A 17,199-nucleotide genomic window follows, 5' to 3' on the forward strand; every position below is an offset into this window, starting at 1 on the left:
AACGTAGCACCATACTGACTGCTGTAAAGGAAGTTATCTATCGCAGCCAAAATCAGTACCATACCTGGTATTGAAGTCCCATATGTCTTTTTTTACTTCTTCAGAGGAATTTTTGTAAAAGTGTAATAAGTGAAGTGGCCGCCTTGTTTCATGCAGGCAGCTCCAGTGGACAGCAGAATAGTTTTCTTATACTCCCAACACTAAAAACAGGGGTTAACCTAGTTTACATTTTGACTCTCAAAGAACAACTTCATTTTCTGGCTGGCCACCTGCTTCCAGATAATGTTCATATGGCCTGTGAAAGTGTTTTGAAAGTTATGCTAGTCTCAGTTAGTATCCCTACAGCTGACTTTTCTTCAGATTCTGTCACTGAGTTGAAATAATGCTTGGCAGTACTGACAGAATATTTAAGTGTATAAAGTTATCATATATATCTTGATAGTTGGTTTCTTTGTCCTACTACTGTCTTGTAGGATTTATGAACCAAGAAATTTTAAAAGGGATTTTAGATTCCAGGACTAATCATGATGATTACACAGATGTTGATGGGACACCTTTTGTGACCAGTTCAGAAATGAGGAACATCATTTGAGACTAACTGGAAAAAAAATGTATTCAAGACTTGTAGAAAAACAATGTGTCAAAATGGTCTGCAAATCTGTCTCCACACTCTGTGAAGTTGTTACAGTATGAAACCTGTTGAGCAACAGATTTATGAGTTTATGTACAGATGAGTAAGAAAATGCTATTTGCCGAAAGTCAAGTTATCTCTGAAATATGTCACCAGCATGGGGTCTGTGGAGTCTATTTGATCAGACAAAGATCATGGGATCAGTGCAAAAGTATACTTGCTTGACCAAGCGCAACACTTGAGGTGTTCTGGTGGAAAGTAAGATTTGTTACAGAGGCAGTGTGAAGCTAAGCTCCCTACAGGATTACCTTTTCCCATATGCTTTCTGACAATAACTCTGGACCCAAGGGCTTTATATGTGATTACTTGGAGTGAGATCTTGGACACTGTAGTAAACTGGCAGTTTTAATTCCAGGGGTGTTGCCACAGAACATTTCAGAACCAAAGTAAAATTCTGCACTCAGAGCTGCCAGTTTTGTGTCTGAAGGTTTTGGTGAAGACTGGGAGAGCTCTGCAAGCAGAAAGCTCCTTTAAAGTTTAGACATGGTTATGCAGAGCAAGAATCTGTTTGAAAGAAATGTTATTTTAGCAGAGTGACAGAGTTCCTCTGAGGAGTTAATATTTGTCTTTTTACTTCCAGAAGTTCAGTGTCATTAGTAAAACTTACTAAAATGGTCTTGGAAATACCAATGATGCATCTCTGTGTTCCTAAGAGACCTTTTATGTAATCATGTTGTCATTATGTAAAGGTAGTGAACTCCAGGCCTCTGTTTATTTTTGGGGGATATTCTCTGCAAATCACTTCCTTCAGAGATGATTTAGGAATTTAAAGAGAGGCAGGGAGAGACAGACACAGACTGTGTACTTCACATTTTTTGAAGGCACATGAATTTCCAGGAGAAGGAAGCTGTATACCTCAGGTGTTTCCAAAGGGTTTTTCCCTAGTATCTCAGCAATATCGTCAAACTCCCACTTTGTGAAAATACTTAAAGGGTCAAGTGCTTTCATAGCAGCACATTTCTAAGTGCACTATGTCATGTATTTCCATCTCTGTGAAATGAAGAGCAAGGCTTTACCTCCAAAAAGTAAGGGAAGCTCCCCTAGGGAGGAGGCTCTCCTGCCTGCTCAAAGAGGATGCTATTGCAAAAGATGCACAAGCATCACTTTTCCAAAAGCCACCTGTAGCAAATTCTATTTCATAAGTATTGTTCATTTCATGCCAATTGCCAAATGTATGAAGATGGACTTTGGCTGATCACGTCTGAAGCTCCTTACCAGCATAATCCTGAGAAGGACACTGCTTGCCAGCTGTAGTGAGAGCCATGCTGAAGGACAAGGAAGGTTTACCTTTAGTCATTAATTCTGTGTTCCTCATAATGTTAAAAATGAATGGTGCATGTTTGGGATGGACAGTTGCAGCTACTGGTGAGTTTTGGGGTTGCATGGAGTGAAGCATATGAACATAGAGAGCTGGCTATACATACTGACTCAAGCTTCTTGAGGAACTGCTATAGGTGAAGTGGGTCCCCTGTGACACTAATGCAAGGAGTGATACGTTAGTTCCATTGTTACCCCAAGGATTTCCTGTAACAGAGTTATATCTGAACGTGGCCCTTTTTACAGCATTTTAAACACATTCCAGCTTCCTATGCTTGTAAATACTTTAATATAATAATGTCCTTATCTCAGTGAAGTGGGATCAACTAACAGAATTGTTGGCTAATTCATCTAAGTAGTCTCCTAGAAATACAACTTCAGTAAGCATCAAAACAATTTTGTCTACTTTGGGATTTTCCCACACTGGGAACCTGACGGTTAACCTTTTGGCCACCCAGCATGAAAACAGAACTGTGCTACTTTTATCTACATGGGAGCATATTAAATAAGCCTGAAGTCAAATCTAAATGAAGGAAGTTAGGAACAGCATTGCTTTGAAAACCTTTGTATTTTAATAATTTGCACAGATTCTCATTGATTGAAGACAGATTACTTTGCAAACAAAAATTCAAAGAAAGTTACTCGCTTGATATAAATTAAAGATTAAACTACTGTAAAACATGGTTTTTGACTGCAAGCAAAATATACCTTTAATAGTAAATGTTGGCTTCTTTAGCTAAATTAGACTTTCCTTTATGTCAGTTGGAAAAAGCAAGAGAGCAGTGATTTGACTTGGAATAAAGTTGTGAGATTTTATGTGGTACTGGGGAGCTTTTTGCCTCACATGCACACACAGAATGTATATTTTTAACTACTTGTTCTGTGAAACATTTTGCATTTTTTGTGGATACTCCCAGAATCTGGGAATTGGAGTATTATTCTGGGTTTTGACAATGGATTCTTGTAGATTACTTCTGCAGAGCTTGTAGGCATCACATTTTTAATTTCCAAAGATCCTGTATCTGGCATTAAACCTTACCTCTATGAGAAAACTAGATTTTTTTTCATAGAATCAGACTTACTTATTACTGACCTAATGTTACACAAGACTTACACTTGACATGGAACATTTCTTTTGTGTTTTTTTAGTAAAAAGAGTAATGAGGTACTGCTTTGTCTTCTGCACTTTACTCCCAGAAAATTTGGGCCATATCATTGCCATTTTTTGATATTTTCAGATGGTTCAGTGTCATAACTACTGCAAAATTTTAGCTGTTTCAGTGTCACTGTGGGCTTGTGCCCTGCGTTAACCCTCGCATTGTGTTACGACAATGTAAAGTTACTGCATGGTTTTCACTGGAAGACCATGCAAGTTAATTCATGTTATACCAGGTTCTGAAAGGAAATGTTTCTAAGGTAAGACAGGCAGTAAAATGAGCATGGGACAGAATGAACAGAAATAGAGATTAGCCTGTGCTTCAAGGAACTTCAGGGAGTACATGGAGACCTTTGGTGAGAACATCAGATTTTTATTGATAGACACAGTACATGAAAGATGAACCCAAAATGGGAATGGGTTTTAAACACTGAATTTGCTTGATAAAAAGCCTAGATTTTCTTCAGATTTTTACTGTGAATAGAGGGAAAAAATACTGAGGAGTGTCACTGAAGATGTTCTGTAAGGAATGCTTTCAAAGTTGATTGACTTAAAATGTCAATCGTCTGTAACAAAAACCTTCATCTAAAGGACTATTACTTTGTGACATGTGGTGGTATTATTACAACAAGTAGGGATTTGAAACATGTTAGTGAGAAAGCATTATCATCATATTTTCATTTGCATAATAAATTTGAAACTTTTAAAGCCTTTCCCAGATATTTTAGGGTGTTTGGAATATGTTTGTTGCATAGCTTGACAACGACAGCACACCCAGTTGAAGAATGATACTCTCCCTTCAGAGAAGTACCCTGCCAAATTACTATTTGATCTTCAATTTCATTTTTACTTACCTTTTCTCAATAAAAAATGTTTCCCTCTGTTTCTTTTGCCCAAGTGTGGTTTGTATATGTGTTGAATCTATTTAATCCATTTTAGAAAGGCTTTGAAATATCCTTCATGGGAGAGTTAGGCATGTGTATGCGCAATTCTGTGTTAGGGAACAGCAGGAAAACAGGCCAACATAATTTTTTCTCTTCAGCTGTTTTAAACACCAAAAACAGGTGCTGTGTTCTCTCTGCAGTCCTTCTGCAAGAGTATGGCACAGGAGGATGGGGTGAAATGTGGAGCAACAAGGTGCCAGAGTTTGGGGAAGGAGCGCGGAAGGATGATAACCATGAGTTGTTTGATTACAACTGTTAACATCTAAGATTTTTTGAGAATAGGGAAAAGATAATAAAAGATAATAATCTAGTCTCCAGCTAGATTCTTGGTTTTAGCTGTCAACTTTTTTCCCCTATATTTCTAATAACAAAGAAGGTCAGTGTACATGTGCAGGTAAACCAGAGATAAGCAGCTCTGCCTAAAGTTAAGGTAAAACTGCTATTAGGAGATTTGTGACTTTCTGTGTGATGGAAATGGACATGTCTGTTTTTTACAAGGCAGGGAATTGTAACATGATACAAGATCATAGTAATAAGTAGAGATGATTGCCAAGAGGATTGATAAACATGTAGCATAAAAAAATCTACCTTCATTTGTTTGTCGGAGAGATGTGCTTTGATGAAAGTTTTTGAAAATACTTGCTAATCACAGAGAGATTTAGTCTGGATAAGCTCTTGAAACTTCAAATAGAAATTGGAAACCTAGTGAATCCTGTTTACTCCACCAGCAGTACCTTCCCGAGGTATTCAACATCGACTTTCTGTGTCTTGTTCACAGAATCATAGAATGGTTTGGAAGGGGCCTTAAAGATCATCTAGTGCCCCAACCCCCCTGCCATGGACAGGGACACCTTCCACTAGATTGCTCAGGGCCCCATACAAGCTGGCCTGGAACATTTCCAGGGCATCAACAGATTCTCTGGGAAACCTGTGCCAGAGTCTGACCACCCTTCTTTTCTTACAGTAAAGAATTTCTTCCTAGCATCTAGTCCTACTCTGCCCTCTTTCAGTTTAAAGCCATTCCCTCTTGTTCCACCTCTATGTGCCCATGTCAAATGTCCCTCTCCAGCTCTCTCAGACACCCTGTAGGTCCTGGTAGGATGCTCTAAGGTGTCCCTGGAATCCTTCAGGTTGAACAATTCCAACTCTCTCAGCCTTTCCTCACTGGAAATGTGCCCATTGTGTCCATTGTTACAGTAAGATTGCCCAAGATGGGCATAAATATGAAATAAACAGATCAAGAGCAGTTGGTGGTGTCACTAAGATTTTCACACTTGCCTCACTCTATTGTCATCTGCAAATATTGGGGAAAACAGAACATGTTTCATTGTTATGTGTTGAGATTAATTTCTTAATGCCTGAAGACGTGCCAATTGAGGTAATACTTTAGAATGTCCTAGTTTTTAATTAGAATATTTGTTACTTCCCAGTAATTATTGCTTTTATACAAGAGAAAATGTTCTATGTGATACATAAATTGTTAACTATAAGAGAAGCAGTAAAGCTCTGAAAAGAAATTTGGATAAAAAAGAATATGATTTCCAAAGAAAGTTTTATTTTTCAGTTTGCTAATTGTGTACTTGGAGTCTTCAGCAGCCAAACTTTGCTTTTATTTGAATATTTAGTGTATAGACCAGTGATCCAGTACGTATTAAGCTTTGGTTACATTTATTTAAGTTCATGTTGGATCAATAACCGAAATAAGTTGTTATGATTCTTTCAGGTAAAACTGCCAAGTTCAAAGTAAAGTGGTGTTTTTACTCCTTGGGATGAAATAATGCTTAAGCTCACAGTTTTCCCTCACTTGTGAGTAGGTGGAGCTTGCTGCTGGAACAGGTGGTATTTTCTTCTTTCATAATCTGTAGGCTCCTGTGGCCCAGGTTTCGAAACAACTGTTTTTGTGGGGTAGATCCAGGCACTATTAGGCTTTAAAATAACACACTAAAAGAAAAGTTCTCAGTCAGACCAGTTCTCTTATCCAGTTTGATGCTTGGAAAAGTGAACATAGAGCACCAGAGCAAGGTCAAGCAAGGTATTGGGGCTCTAGGGAGGTACTCCTCTTTATGGGGCCAGGCTGTATTCATATCAAGTTACAATGATTTTGAGCCAGAGCATGAAATACTGGCATTGCTATGTAGTCAGAGGGAAACTAGATTGAAAAATGAGGCAGAAATTAAGGCTTTACTGACATGTATAAATTTTAAGCATGTCTTTAAAATTCCATGTTTGCAGCATGTTATACTTGTAGTAGCATAGAGTCCTTAAGATAATGTTGAAATATGTGTCTGAGAACTTAGCAAATGTTCTTCTGAGCGTCTCAAGCGAAATATTAAGCAGTAGCACCTGAGACAGGGAGAATTTCTTGAGAGCAAAGAATCTCAACATGCTCTCTAAATACTGACAGTGATCAAAACTAAAATGATATTTGAGAGATAAATTATCTAGAGATTTCCATGATTGTGTATGATTGGTTATGACTGATTACAATTGGTTATACATACAGTGTGTGTAGTAGGGCCTCGAAGCTGTTTCTTTTCTGAAAATTGACTTTGCAGAAATACTGCTTTATTACTCATGTTTGCAACCTGACTGTATTCACAAGCATGTTTGTAATAGTGATAACATACATATCAAAAAAAAAGGATAGATTATTAAATGTCAAATACAGGGATAATCAGTTATGTCACTACAAGTTGTATCAAAATAACTGAGCTGTGTACTTCCCACATGAAGGCATAGCTTGAATGCCACTGGACTGCTGAAGGATTAGTAAGACCAAAAGATTCAGTGAGATAGGACAGAAATATTTGGTCTTGCATGTGAGTGTGTTAGAAAAGAATTCCACTCCTTTCTGTCATTTTAAGTTGACTTTGTAGGTTTGGCTGTTAAACTATTTTTTTCTCCCGGTATTTAATTTGGTAATCATTTGAAAATTATAAAAAACATGAAGGCCTGGTTTAGAGCTGCATCTCAGGCAGAAGTGCAGAATATTTGTAGAGCAGTCTACTGAAAAATAAATTATTGTATCGACTTTTCTCATAATCTTACTTTCTATGACAAGTTTGTCTGTTGAAGCAAAACATTTTCACACATACACACATGGAGCAATGATTTTGAACGTACTAGCGACAGTGCAGAAAGAGAAATACACAGTCAACTGTCTTTTGTCCGTACAGAAGGCTGGCTAAAATGTCCTAGATAAGGTATTAAGTAGTAAGATTGCCCTGTAAAACACCTTTTTTTTTTCCCAAATTTAAAGTGTTTGACCTCTTCTAGACACATTCATCTTCGATGTTTCTCTTCTACAAATCTAATTTAATCTCCTAGTTACAACTGAGGCCATAAAATTTTGTTTAACTGCAGAAGTCTCACCAAGGTTTTATTTTTTAAGGATGTTGTTTGAAAACCTGAAGGAAAGTGAGCCCAGATCTTAGACTACTCAGTATAAATGTGTCTTTGCTTCTAATTGCTGAAATCTGTAATCTGTTCTTGGAAGGGTTTTGAAAAACCAATTTCTGTTTGTATTTGAGGACAGTTATCTCTTAGCCATTGCAGACATCTTCCAACTTATGTTTGGGTTTAGATGCCTCTCTGAAAAATGAAGTGCATTTGTCTGTTTTCTTAACTGTTAAAAGAAAACATAATATTAGTTAAATTGTGTGTTCTTCAGTTAGATGGAGAATTTTAGGAATACTGTGTTAAATGACAGGAATAATGAACAAGTTGGATTTCATTGATAAGATCCTGCATTCCTATTTTAACATAATGGGAAAAGCTACCTATATGATTGCTCTTCCTTCTAGGAAACAGTTTGGGGTTGGTTTTTTCATCTCTGAAAAAATGTTAATACTTACATTTTCTTCAAGATAATGATTCCACAGAGGAGCTTGCCTCATTATAGTCTAAAAAGAGTTTTCAGATAGCAGTAATGTGTTTTCTGTTAAAGATCTGGCAGTGTAACAGAAAGATGTGAGAATTTAGAGCATTTATGGTTTTTTGTTACCAAGTTTACATTAAATCAGCTGGATAGGAAATATACCAGAAACTCCTGATGTAGACTCTCGTGATATGTGAACTTAATGCTATATTGTAACTCTGGAATTATAATTACGCTCTTCTTTTCTTCAGTTCCCCCAGATATGGTAGCTTTACACTGGTATATATTATGGAGGCCTATTACTATCAACAGCTGCACTCTATATTAAGAAACAATATGGAAAAAATATTACTCTGTTCTCTTCTGGAACTATCAGAAAACTGAAATCGTTTTGGCAGAGTTGTTTGAAGTCTGCCTGCTGAAGTTACAATTAGTTCCTTGAGTTAAAGTTGCCCCTTCTTCTATGATTCAGGAGCTGAAATTCTCTTTTTGAATTTTTTTCTTCTGAGGTTGGGTAGTACCACCAATTTCAATACACAGAGATTGTTGCTAAAGTTGTAGAAGACTGAAAATGATAGCAGCGAAATCCCAGTTGCAGTTTCAGTTCTTACCTTAGAAAAATACTTGAATGTGTTTGACTTTATGAATTATCACTTTTATAGTTACAGTTTAAGATGAATATGGCAATTGTAAATTAGAACCTTTTCACAGATTAAAACTGTGTCCTTCTGTCTTTGAAGGTTACAGAAAACAGATCAGACCTCGAAGATTTACACCTTTATGCAACTCCGCGGGAGCAACGGTTTCGTAGGTTTGCCAGTCTAGAATTTGAAGGACAGCTGTACATGACTCCCTATGACTTCATCCAGTCTGTTACAAGTGATGAACCCAAACGTAAGCAGGAGTTCTATGATGCTGGAACTGCTAGGGAAAATGTCCATGGTGCATGTTATGTTCCCATTTGCTTTTGATTCCTCCTTCTGTTTCTGATTGTAGTAAAAAGGTACTGCATCTTCAGAATTCTAATTGTGTCCAAATGCATACAAACAGTATCCTGATTGTTACTAGATTGTAAACATCTCTATGCTAGTTAAACATTCTTGGCTTAAGGGTTGCAAACAGCTCAACAGTCATGAAAGATGGCAAGTTAATTTGTGCCATTTGCAATGACAGTTTCCTTCTGAGCAGGCCTGTATTGCTGTAAAACTCTTGCTTCCTCTTCTATATAGGTTCTCTGTAAGCAGGCAACATACTCATTCTGTAAAACACTAAAGATATATATCATGGCTTTCTAAATAACATGCTTTGAGTAAGAGTTTTAGTCCCCCAGGGGATCAACTTTCTACACTTGAACATTGCCAGTGTTAGTACTATGTGCTAATTAATGAAAAACTAACTATCAACTTTAGGTCATTTATGGTAAAATCTTTGCTTTCAGTATCAAAGAGTGACTAAATAGTAGCTCTAGTTTGATTTCTGGCCCTCAGGCTTGCAGTGCATTGGTAGCAGCACACAGCTTCTGGGGAACGGGAATATCTTTGCTCAGGTGTGACATGTGTAATCACTCACCTTAGGTTTTCCTTTCTTCATTCTACACTGCAAAGCTAGTATAGAGAACAGTCAAAAGCACTGCTAAAACAGTCAGAGGAAGCTGAAAATTCTGTGCAGATGTTGGATTTTTCCCCTTTGTTCTCTTAACAGTAATGAAACAAGAGGAAAGAATTCAGCCATGGCACATCAGTGATCAAAACTTCTGTAACTTTTGACTAAAGATATAATCTCATTGTAACAGTGAAGACAGAAGATAGAGCTTAGATGGTGAAAACTTGCAAAACTTTGAAACTCTTACCAGAAAGCAAATGTTGGTTTTTTTTTTGTTGTTTTTTTTTTTGCTTTGCAGTTAAAAGAGAGGAAGCAGATTGCTTATCACACAAGTTAATACAAATGCACATCAGCACTTTTTTATCTATTTCCTCTGCTTACACCATCAATTCCCTTGTTTGTTAGTGGAGTTTGGTTTCACTGTGTATAGTCATGATGCATTTGTGCTATATATACTGGACATCATTAAAACATTTTGTTTAACTCTGTTCTATGACAGTTTCATTGGCTAGAACACACTATATGTATGGTTTGCTATTAGAATTCTTCCATGCTAATGAAGTTCCTGTTTCCTCCTCGCACAAAGCAAGTATTTGGATTTTAAAAAACAAACCAAAAATCATTAAGCTTGTAAGGACATTCTGTTTGTCTCATGGAAAAGGAGAAGAGATCTGGAATTGGACAGTCAAGCACCCTTCTGAATTCAGTGTAGCAAACCTTGTTTCTATTAAAATCCTTTTTGTTCATCCAGTTCACCTCTGAGACCAAAAGCAAAACTAACCTTTAGGTTAGACTTTTAGGTTTTGTGGTGTCAGAGATTACATGGCTGACATAACTATTTTCAAGGATTATAAGTAGAAGTGGATCACTTTGTTCTAGTGCAGGTCGTGTTGTCTGGGACAATGGGACAGAAGGCTGATAAATAGGAATAGTTGAAATAGATGACCCACAGATTACCACATCCAGCTTCTCATCTCTGACTAGGGTAATTTTAACCTTTGTACTGCAGCATTGCCAAAGTACCACTGTCTCTTCTCGGGCAAGTCAATTTTCTGTCTTGCTCTGTTGAAAGTCGTACATTTAAGGAAGGGATTTTTCTAATACTACATTCTAAACATTTTATTTTTTATTTTTTGGGGTCATTTTACAAATAACTTGCAAGTTGTATATAATTGGGTCCATTCAGGCTGACATACTAGACCATCTACATTTTTCATAATTAAAAAAGAACATACACCTGGGGATTTTTATGAATGAAGACTAGAAAGGTCTTGAGTTATGTCAAAAAGCAAAAATGCCCTTTGAAGTATAATAATAGAAGCTCTGTATGTCTGCTTTATAGAAAAGCTAATAATCCTAGTCCTGAATGATATTTGTGATGGAGTGAATGCATCTATTGTGACTGATTTACTTTAGAAATCATGTAAACCCTACAAAAGTCAAGAGGGTGTTCACTTCCTTTTTTGATTAAACACTAACTAATATGGTAAGAGTATATTCTCTTTTATAAAATATAACTTTTTACTCCAGGCTTTTATTACAAAAAATACAAAATAAATGCTGTAATTAACTTGCTTCTGCTGTTATGGTGCAAGCTTTCATTTGGGAACATACATTATTTTTAAGAGTCATTCCTGATACATTTTTATAATCTGAATATGTGATTATGTATTGAAAAAGCAAATTAAGAGAAGAATGAAATATATTTTTACCCTTAGTGCTACTTATAGTAAATTCAGCTTAATACTGAGCTGTAAGAAGTGTATATGTATATGTATACACATAAATCTTCACTGACTTGTCCAGAAAGAAAATATGCATGTAACGTATGAGACTGGGAAATTATCTGATTGGATAATTAGATATATTTATTCTCCAAGTTTTTTATGGTAGGCATAAACCTACATTAATTTATATAGCAAATGAGATTGTTTTAGGGGACCTGACTTAAACTGAAAAGTTTATGAAAATCTGTTAGGTCATGTTATATGTTGTATAACTCCACCATAGTTAGAATGGGATTTCTCAACAGTCTCAGTGTAAACTTTTACCAAGATGTAAAATTAAAATTTTAGTCAGTTTCTAACCGTGAATTGATGAAAGACCATAGTGGGTAGCTTGTGTATTGTTTTAATTATTCAGGGAGCATGAAATTCACTGAAAAAACGATTTCTAACAACACAGCATGTTTTGCTCTATAAAAAGAAGCCTTTAACCACCAAAAAGTTATGTATTTGACCACATAAAATGCTGCTTTCTGGACCTTTGTGAATTCTGATATTCACAATACCTTATCGTAATGTTGAATCTGTGCAAATACTTGTCTTGAGAAGGAGGTGTCGTGAGAACCTCAAGTTTTGAATTCTTGAATGCTTATGGACAACACTTGTTCAATTATAACTACCAAAGAATTGAGCCTGACAAAAGCTGGAAAGGAATCTGAGTCAGTAGGAAAGGATGAAGGATGTCTTAGCACTTGGTGTAGTTTCAAAGGCTTTTTTTCTGTATTGGCTTTAAAAAGTATGAGTAGTCCATGAAGCAAGGGTCATAATCTAGGTCTCCTTACCATTAGCATTTTAATAGTACTGTTACTAAATAAACACTTCAGAACATCGATACCAGAGGTTAGCAAGAATGCCCTGTATTTCCTGTTAAATGTTTTAAGGATATATTTTGGAGGTTGAAAGTCTTTTCCCTCATTTAAGCTGAGCTGGATTAAAAACTACATCTGAATTGGTTCTTTAAAGTTAGGACTTTAGGTATGTATTAAGTTAAAGGGTTTTTTAATAACATAAAGACAATTACATTCATGAAGTAAGGCAAATAATTCTTTGTCTAGAAAACACAGTATAGCTGTAGTCCAGTTTTTGTGACACCACATTGGTGTAACTAAATTCTGTGCATTCATAACTTCCTCTTTTGTTGCAGATGCTAAAAAGTGGCGATCCCTTTCAAAGCAGGTGAGCAATAACTCCTCTGTGGTCTTACAACTATGCATTGTGGTAGCTGATTTTGTTCGTGATGTAATTGTAGAGGCACAGGTAGTTTCTTCATTTTTGTCACTTCAGACTCAGCAGAATCCAGAATCTCAGATACCTTAGCTGCTGTGCCCGTTTTGTTGGATTTACTGACTTTCTCAAGCATCTATCAGCTTCTCCTTCAGTATCTGACTGCACTTCTTAGTGTCTAGGTGTAATATGTATATCCAAAACTGCCTGAAATATTTATGCCACTCTCTCCCTTTTGTGGTGTTTAAGTGCCCCTTATTTTATTTTTTTTCATTTGTATAACTGCAAAAAGACTCTGTTTCCCTGTATTTTAAGTGAAGTACATTCACATTCATGGTGAAGTTTGCTTTAGTTCAGGTCGAGCGTTTTAAAAGAACACTTGCTTGGATTTTGTATGAAAACCTTACTGAAATCCAGGGGACTTATCCTTGGCTTCAGTCTATATGAGCAGTGGTGAGTTATTTCAGCCACAAATACATTGCATGTCTCTCTCCAGCTCAGCAAACACTTAGTATTCATGCAGATGAGTAATTCTTGCAATAATCGTGTGTGCAAAAATTTATGGAGTGCTTGAGTACTTCCAAAATCATTGTGGTAACTGAAGTTAAATTAACTGGTAGATTTGCATGCAGTTCCTTGTCTTTTATACTGATATTCTAGAATTTAATCATAATCTATTAACTATTTCATTAAATACTAAAATATATGCTTTTAAATTTTTTTAAACTTTATTTTTTAGGAACTGAATCAGATCCTTATGGAGACACCACCGGTTTGGAAAGGATCATCCAAACTTTTCCGTAACCTTAATGAGAAAGGTGATTGAGGAGAATTTATCATCCTGAAGCAAATTATCATTCTATTAACTTTTTTATGATGATGTACTTTAATCTGAGTCATATTTTTATAAACAAAAAAAGTAATTGCTGTTGCTTTCTACATTTTACAGCATGGAAAAGTTCCATGTAATCTCTAGAGTGTTTTAATGATGCCATCTTCCACCTACCCTCTTGAAGTGATTTGGGACTCAGAGTCTGTTAAGCTAATGTTTGGATATTTCAGGTTCAGTTTGTTGCCATGAATGATCTCTGGACTATAGACAGAATATTCCAGTAAAGAAACAATATCTCTACTTATTTTCAATAGGTTCAGTAATGTGATTATTTCTAAAGACAGTAATGGTATCTTATATCACTGAATAAGCATTTTGTACACAGCACCAAGAGACAGTTTCAGAAATGTTATATATTCCTTTAAACTCTGCAGATGAGGTCTTTGATAGCTTTTAAAACTCACACTATTGGTAAGCGAAGAGCCAAGAGTCTGGTCTCCTCTGTTGTATTTTTTTTCTTTCTTAATAGCCTCTATCACTTCACAACAAACAAACAGGGAAATAAAATAATGATGGCTTTACAGACATTTAAAAGCTATTTATGATAAGTATTCCACATATTTCTTTGCTTATATTCAGAGTGGCAAAGGTGTGGTGGTGTGTTTGAAATATTCTCAAAAGCAGACACAAGTACTTGTTACAAAAGAAATACATTTTATGGGTATTTAAAATAAGCACACCAGCAACAGAGTTCCAATCAAATATATGCATGTAATTGATGAATATAACTCAAATACAGCTCAAATTTATTCAAGGAGTAAGTAGTACGGACATACTTTCTCAGATTTTTTCCGAGTCTGCAGCCAGCACTCCAGAGAGGCAGAAATTGGCACATCTTTGCGTTGTATTTCAGTGTACTTCTTTGCTCTAGACTGCTTTCTATATGGTCAGAACAGCTGACTTTTGAAATATTAATTACATAAAACTTCAGCCTCAGAATCTGTTAAATCAATACTTTATCAGTTAAACAATGTATCTAGATGTTGCTTATGAAGTCTGTAATAAAATGTTTGCAACATGCACAGTCTTGATTCAACGGTACCTTACTCCAGTTTGCTGCCAGTGAGTTCTGCAGAAGTTGATGGAATTGGTAGGACTCAAACTGTCAAAATAAGATGGTAAAATTAGTATTAGGCTTTAGTCATTGAATATCTTTTCAGCATGTTTTATAAAAAAGTGAGTTCTACTGCCCAGTCTTGTAGAAAATGTAAGAAAATATGATGGGTCTTATGACTGATAGCGTAAATTGGTGAAAGAAATAGAAATAGAATCCAGGTCTCCTTAGCTATAATTTAGTCTTTATTTTTTTGATTCTTACTCATATTTTTTAAAAACATGCACATATGCAGCAAGTAGCAAAAGCCTATGTGCATTTATTTTGCCATGGATTTATGTAATTCAGCTGAGGCACGCAGATTTATGCCCATTGACCTTATGTTTTTATTATGTTTTACCCTTGAGTAACCCCCTTCTTTCTGATCTTAGTGTAGGTTTTTCTTCCCCTTCAATCATCATTTCAGAGCCTCTCTCCCATCACACTCAGAGCAATCAGCCAGAACTATCTGTCTGCAACTACAATATGCCAGTACAAACAAAAGCAGAGAAGGCTTTCAAGGCCATTTACATTGCTTTCTTCGTACCTGTGATGGACTGCTTGACAATTGCACTTTCTTCCTGTTTTACAACAAAGAAGGTGCCATCAAAAAACCCAAAAATATATATTTACATTTATTGACTGGCTGTTAAAGAATGTTTTCCATCACTGAATGAGAACCTTTGAGGTATCTGATTTCTTGATAGGTGCTTGTCCAAACAGATTCAAGCAGGCCTTTGAAAACTTAATTTCTGCAAGATGCTGTATAAAATCAAGAAGATAAAGCATAGAGCATGTGTTACTTAAATGCCTGTATTTAATCATTGCTAATCTTCAATAATGCGTAAATTGAAAAAAAGAGTAGGTGGTGTTAAGAAATTGTAGTAACTTTCCTAATTAGATCTACTAGCAGTAATAAAATACTGATTCTGAAAAATTATGTTTGCTCTTGGATCAAAAGATGGGATGTGAAGTATAATGGAAGTAACATCCACATGATTGATACAATGTTTTTAGTTTTAATTGTACAGGGTTTTCAATGAAAAAAAATTCAGATGACTGCTTGCCTAGCTTGTCACATACTCAGTTAAGTCGGATTTTAGAAGATTAAATTTAAACATCCAAAGATGTGCCTATTTTTGGAAAAACTTTTGCACCTGACTTGGACTGAAATCAAGGAGACAGCCAGCAACTTCTGAAAATCCTAGCTGATAGATCTTTACTCTCAGGCATCTAAATGCTTTTTTTCACTCTTTTGAAATAATCTAATATTATGGACTGAATTAACGCTTCTGGTTTTGGAGGAAAGACAAAACCAATTTGTTAGAAATCAGGAACAAGTTTTCCTAGTTCAGACTCAAAGGTCATTGGAGCTAAGGGCTTTTGGGAGAGCTGCAAGCCATTGTTTTCCATTCTTACTGAACTGTGAGATGCTTCTTTTCATTGCTGCCTTGGACATTCTGCAAGGTTGTCTCTTTACCCCTTACTGTAGAGCTAGAAAGGCACAAGTACAACTTATGGTACTAGACATTATTTGGGTATTGGCTTCAGCTCTAATTTAAATTTTGCCTTCATCACTTCTGAAGAGAAAAGGAAGTGCCATTCCACAGCATGCTTCCCTTTTGTAAACTTGCAAAAAACCCCATGACATGAAGTTTTCAGTTAATATAGCACATGCACTTACAAAACACTTAATAAAGTCAAGAACTGTATTCAAATGGTGTGTATCAGGAGGAAGCGTTTTTAATGTTCTCAAAGTAAATGTTTTCATACTGTTAAAGAGTATTATCATGAATTACTGGTGGGGTTTTTGGGAAGAAAATTGAATAAATCACTTCTATTAGCTTTTAAGAGTCTATCCAGATTCTGTTTAATGAGCCTTGCTCCACTGACTGTCGATTTACTTGCCATGTTTAAAGTACTCCTCCCCTAAAATACAAACCCGAACAAAAAGCCCCGAGCTGTAGATGAATATTGTCAACAAATAACTTATTGACCAGGTTCAACAGTTACATGCATACAAGTATGAATATGCATATGCACATGTACAAAAATTCTCCTTACATACAGATTTAGCATTTTCAAGTTTAGGATGTGAAGAAAAGGTGAAACTAACATGGCATAATTTTCTTTTGTCTTCAGGCGTGATATCTTACACAGAATATTTATTCCTCTTATGTATTTTAACAAGTAAGTATTTTTAGAGAAAAAGTCTAAAAGATTCCTTACAGTTTCAAAGCTCTGAATGTGTTGATGTGTGTTAAGTTACACTTCCCATCCCTGCAAATAGAACAACTATACCATACATCTCTGTGTCCCTCTGAACCTGTTCTGCCCTTTTGGAATCTTGTGTTATGCTTTATTTAAATGCATTATTATCTAGAATACCTTTTAGTGGCTGTTGAGGAAGTTGTGCCATACGCTTCAGCTAAAACTCAGTTAAGAGTTTAAATTTATTTTCTTGTTTGAAATTCATAGAACATTTGTAGCTAAATTTGCTAAAGTTCATAAGGGACACAATATAGGGAGAACAGAAAGATAAACATTATTGCTGGTTTGTTTCACCAGTTAGTGAATAATAGGTAAAATCAAAGAGCCAATGGTAAAATATAAAGTATT

At 35.8% G+C, this 17,199-nt stretch overlaps 1 protein-coding gene across 7 annotated transcripts in view; it reads left to right on the forward strand.

Moving 5' to 3' along the window:
- The window catches only part of MICU3 (mitochondrial calcium uptake family member 3), a 61,701-nt gene that overhangs the window by 3,724 nt on the left and 40,778 nt on the right, over window positions 1-17,199 (forward strand). For all 7 annotated transcript variants that reach the window (XR_010080972.1, XM_063402023.1, XM_063402021.1 and 4 more), the window contains exons 2-5: window positions 8,726-8,879; window positions 12,516-12,547; window positions 13,335-13,413; window positions 16,723-16,770. Coding sequence is in view for 6 of the 7 variants with exons in the window: in XM_063402023.1 (XP_063258093.1) it covers window positions 8,726-8,879; window positions 12,516-12,547; window positions 13,335-13,413; window positions 16,723-16,770 (313 nt within the window). In the remaining variant the exon portion in view is untranslated. The remainder of the gene's footprint in view (window positions 1-8,725; window positions 8,880-12,515; window positions 12,548-13,334; window positions 13,414-16,722; window positions 16,771-17,199) is intronic.

The sequence above is a fragment of the Prinia subflava genome, chromosome 7 (genome assembly GCF_021018805.1).
Source record: "Prinia subflava isolate CZ2003 ecotype Zambia chromosome 7, Cam_Psub_1.2, whole genome shotgun sequence".
In the NCBI taxonomy this organism is placed as follows: domain Eukaryota; kingdom Metazoa; phylum Chordata; class Aves; order Passeriformes; family Cisticolidae; genus Prinia; species Prinia subflava.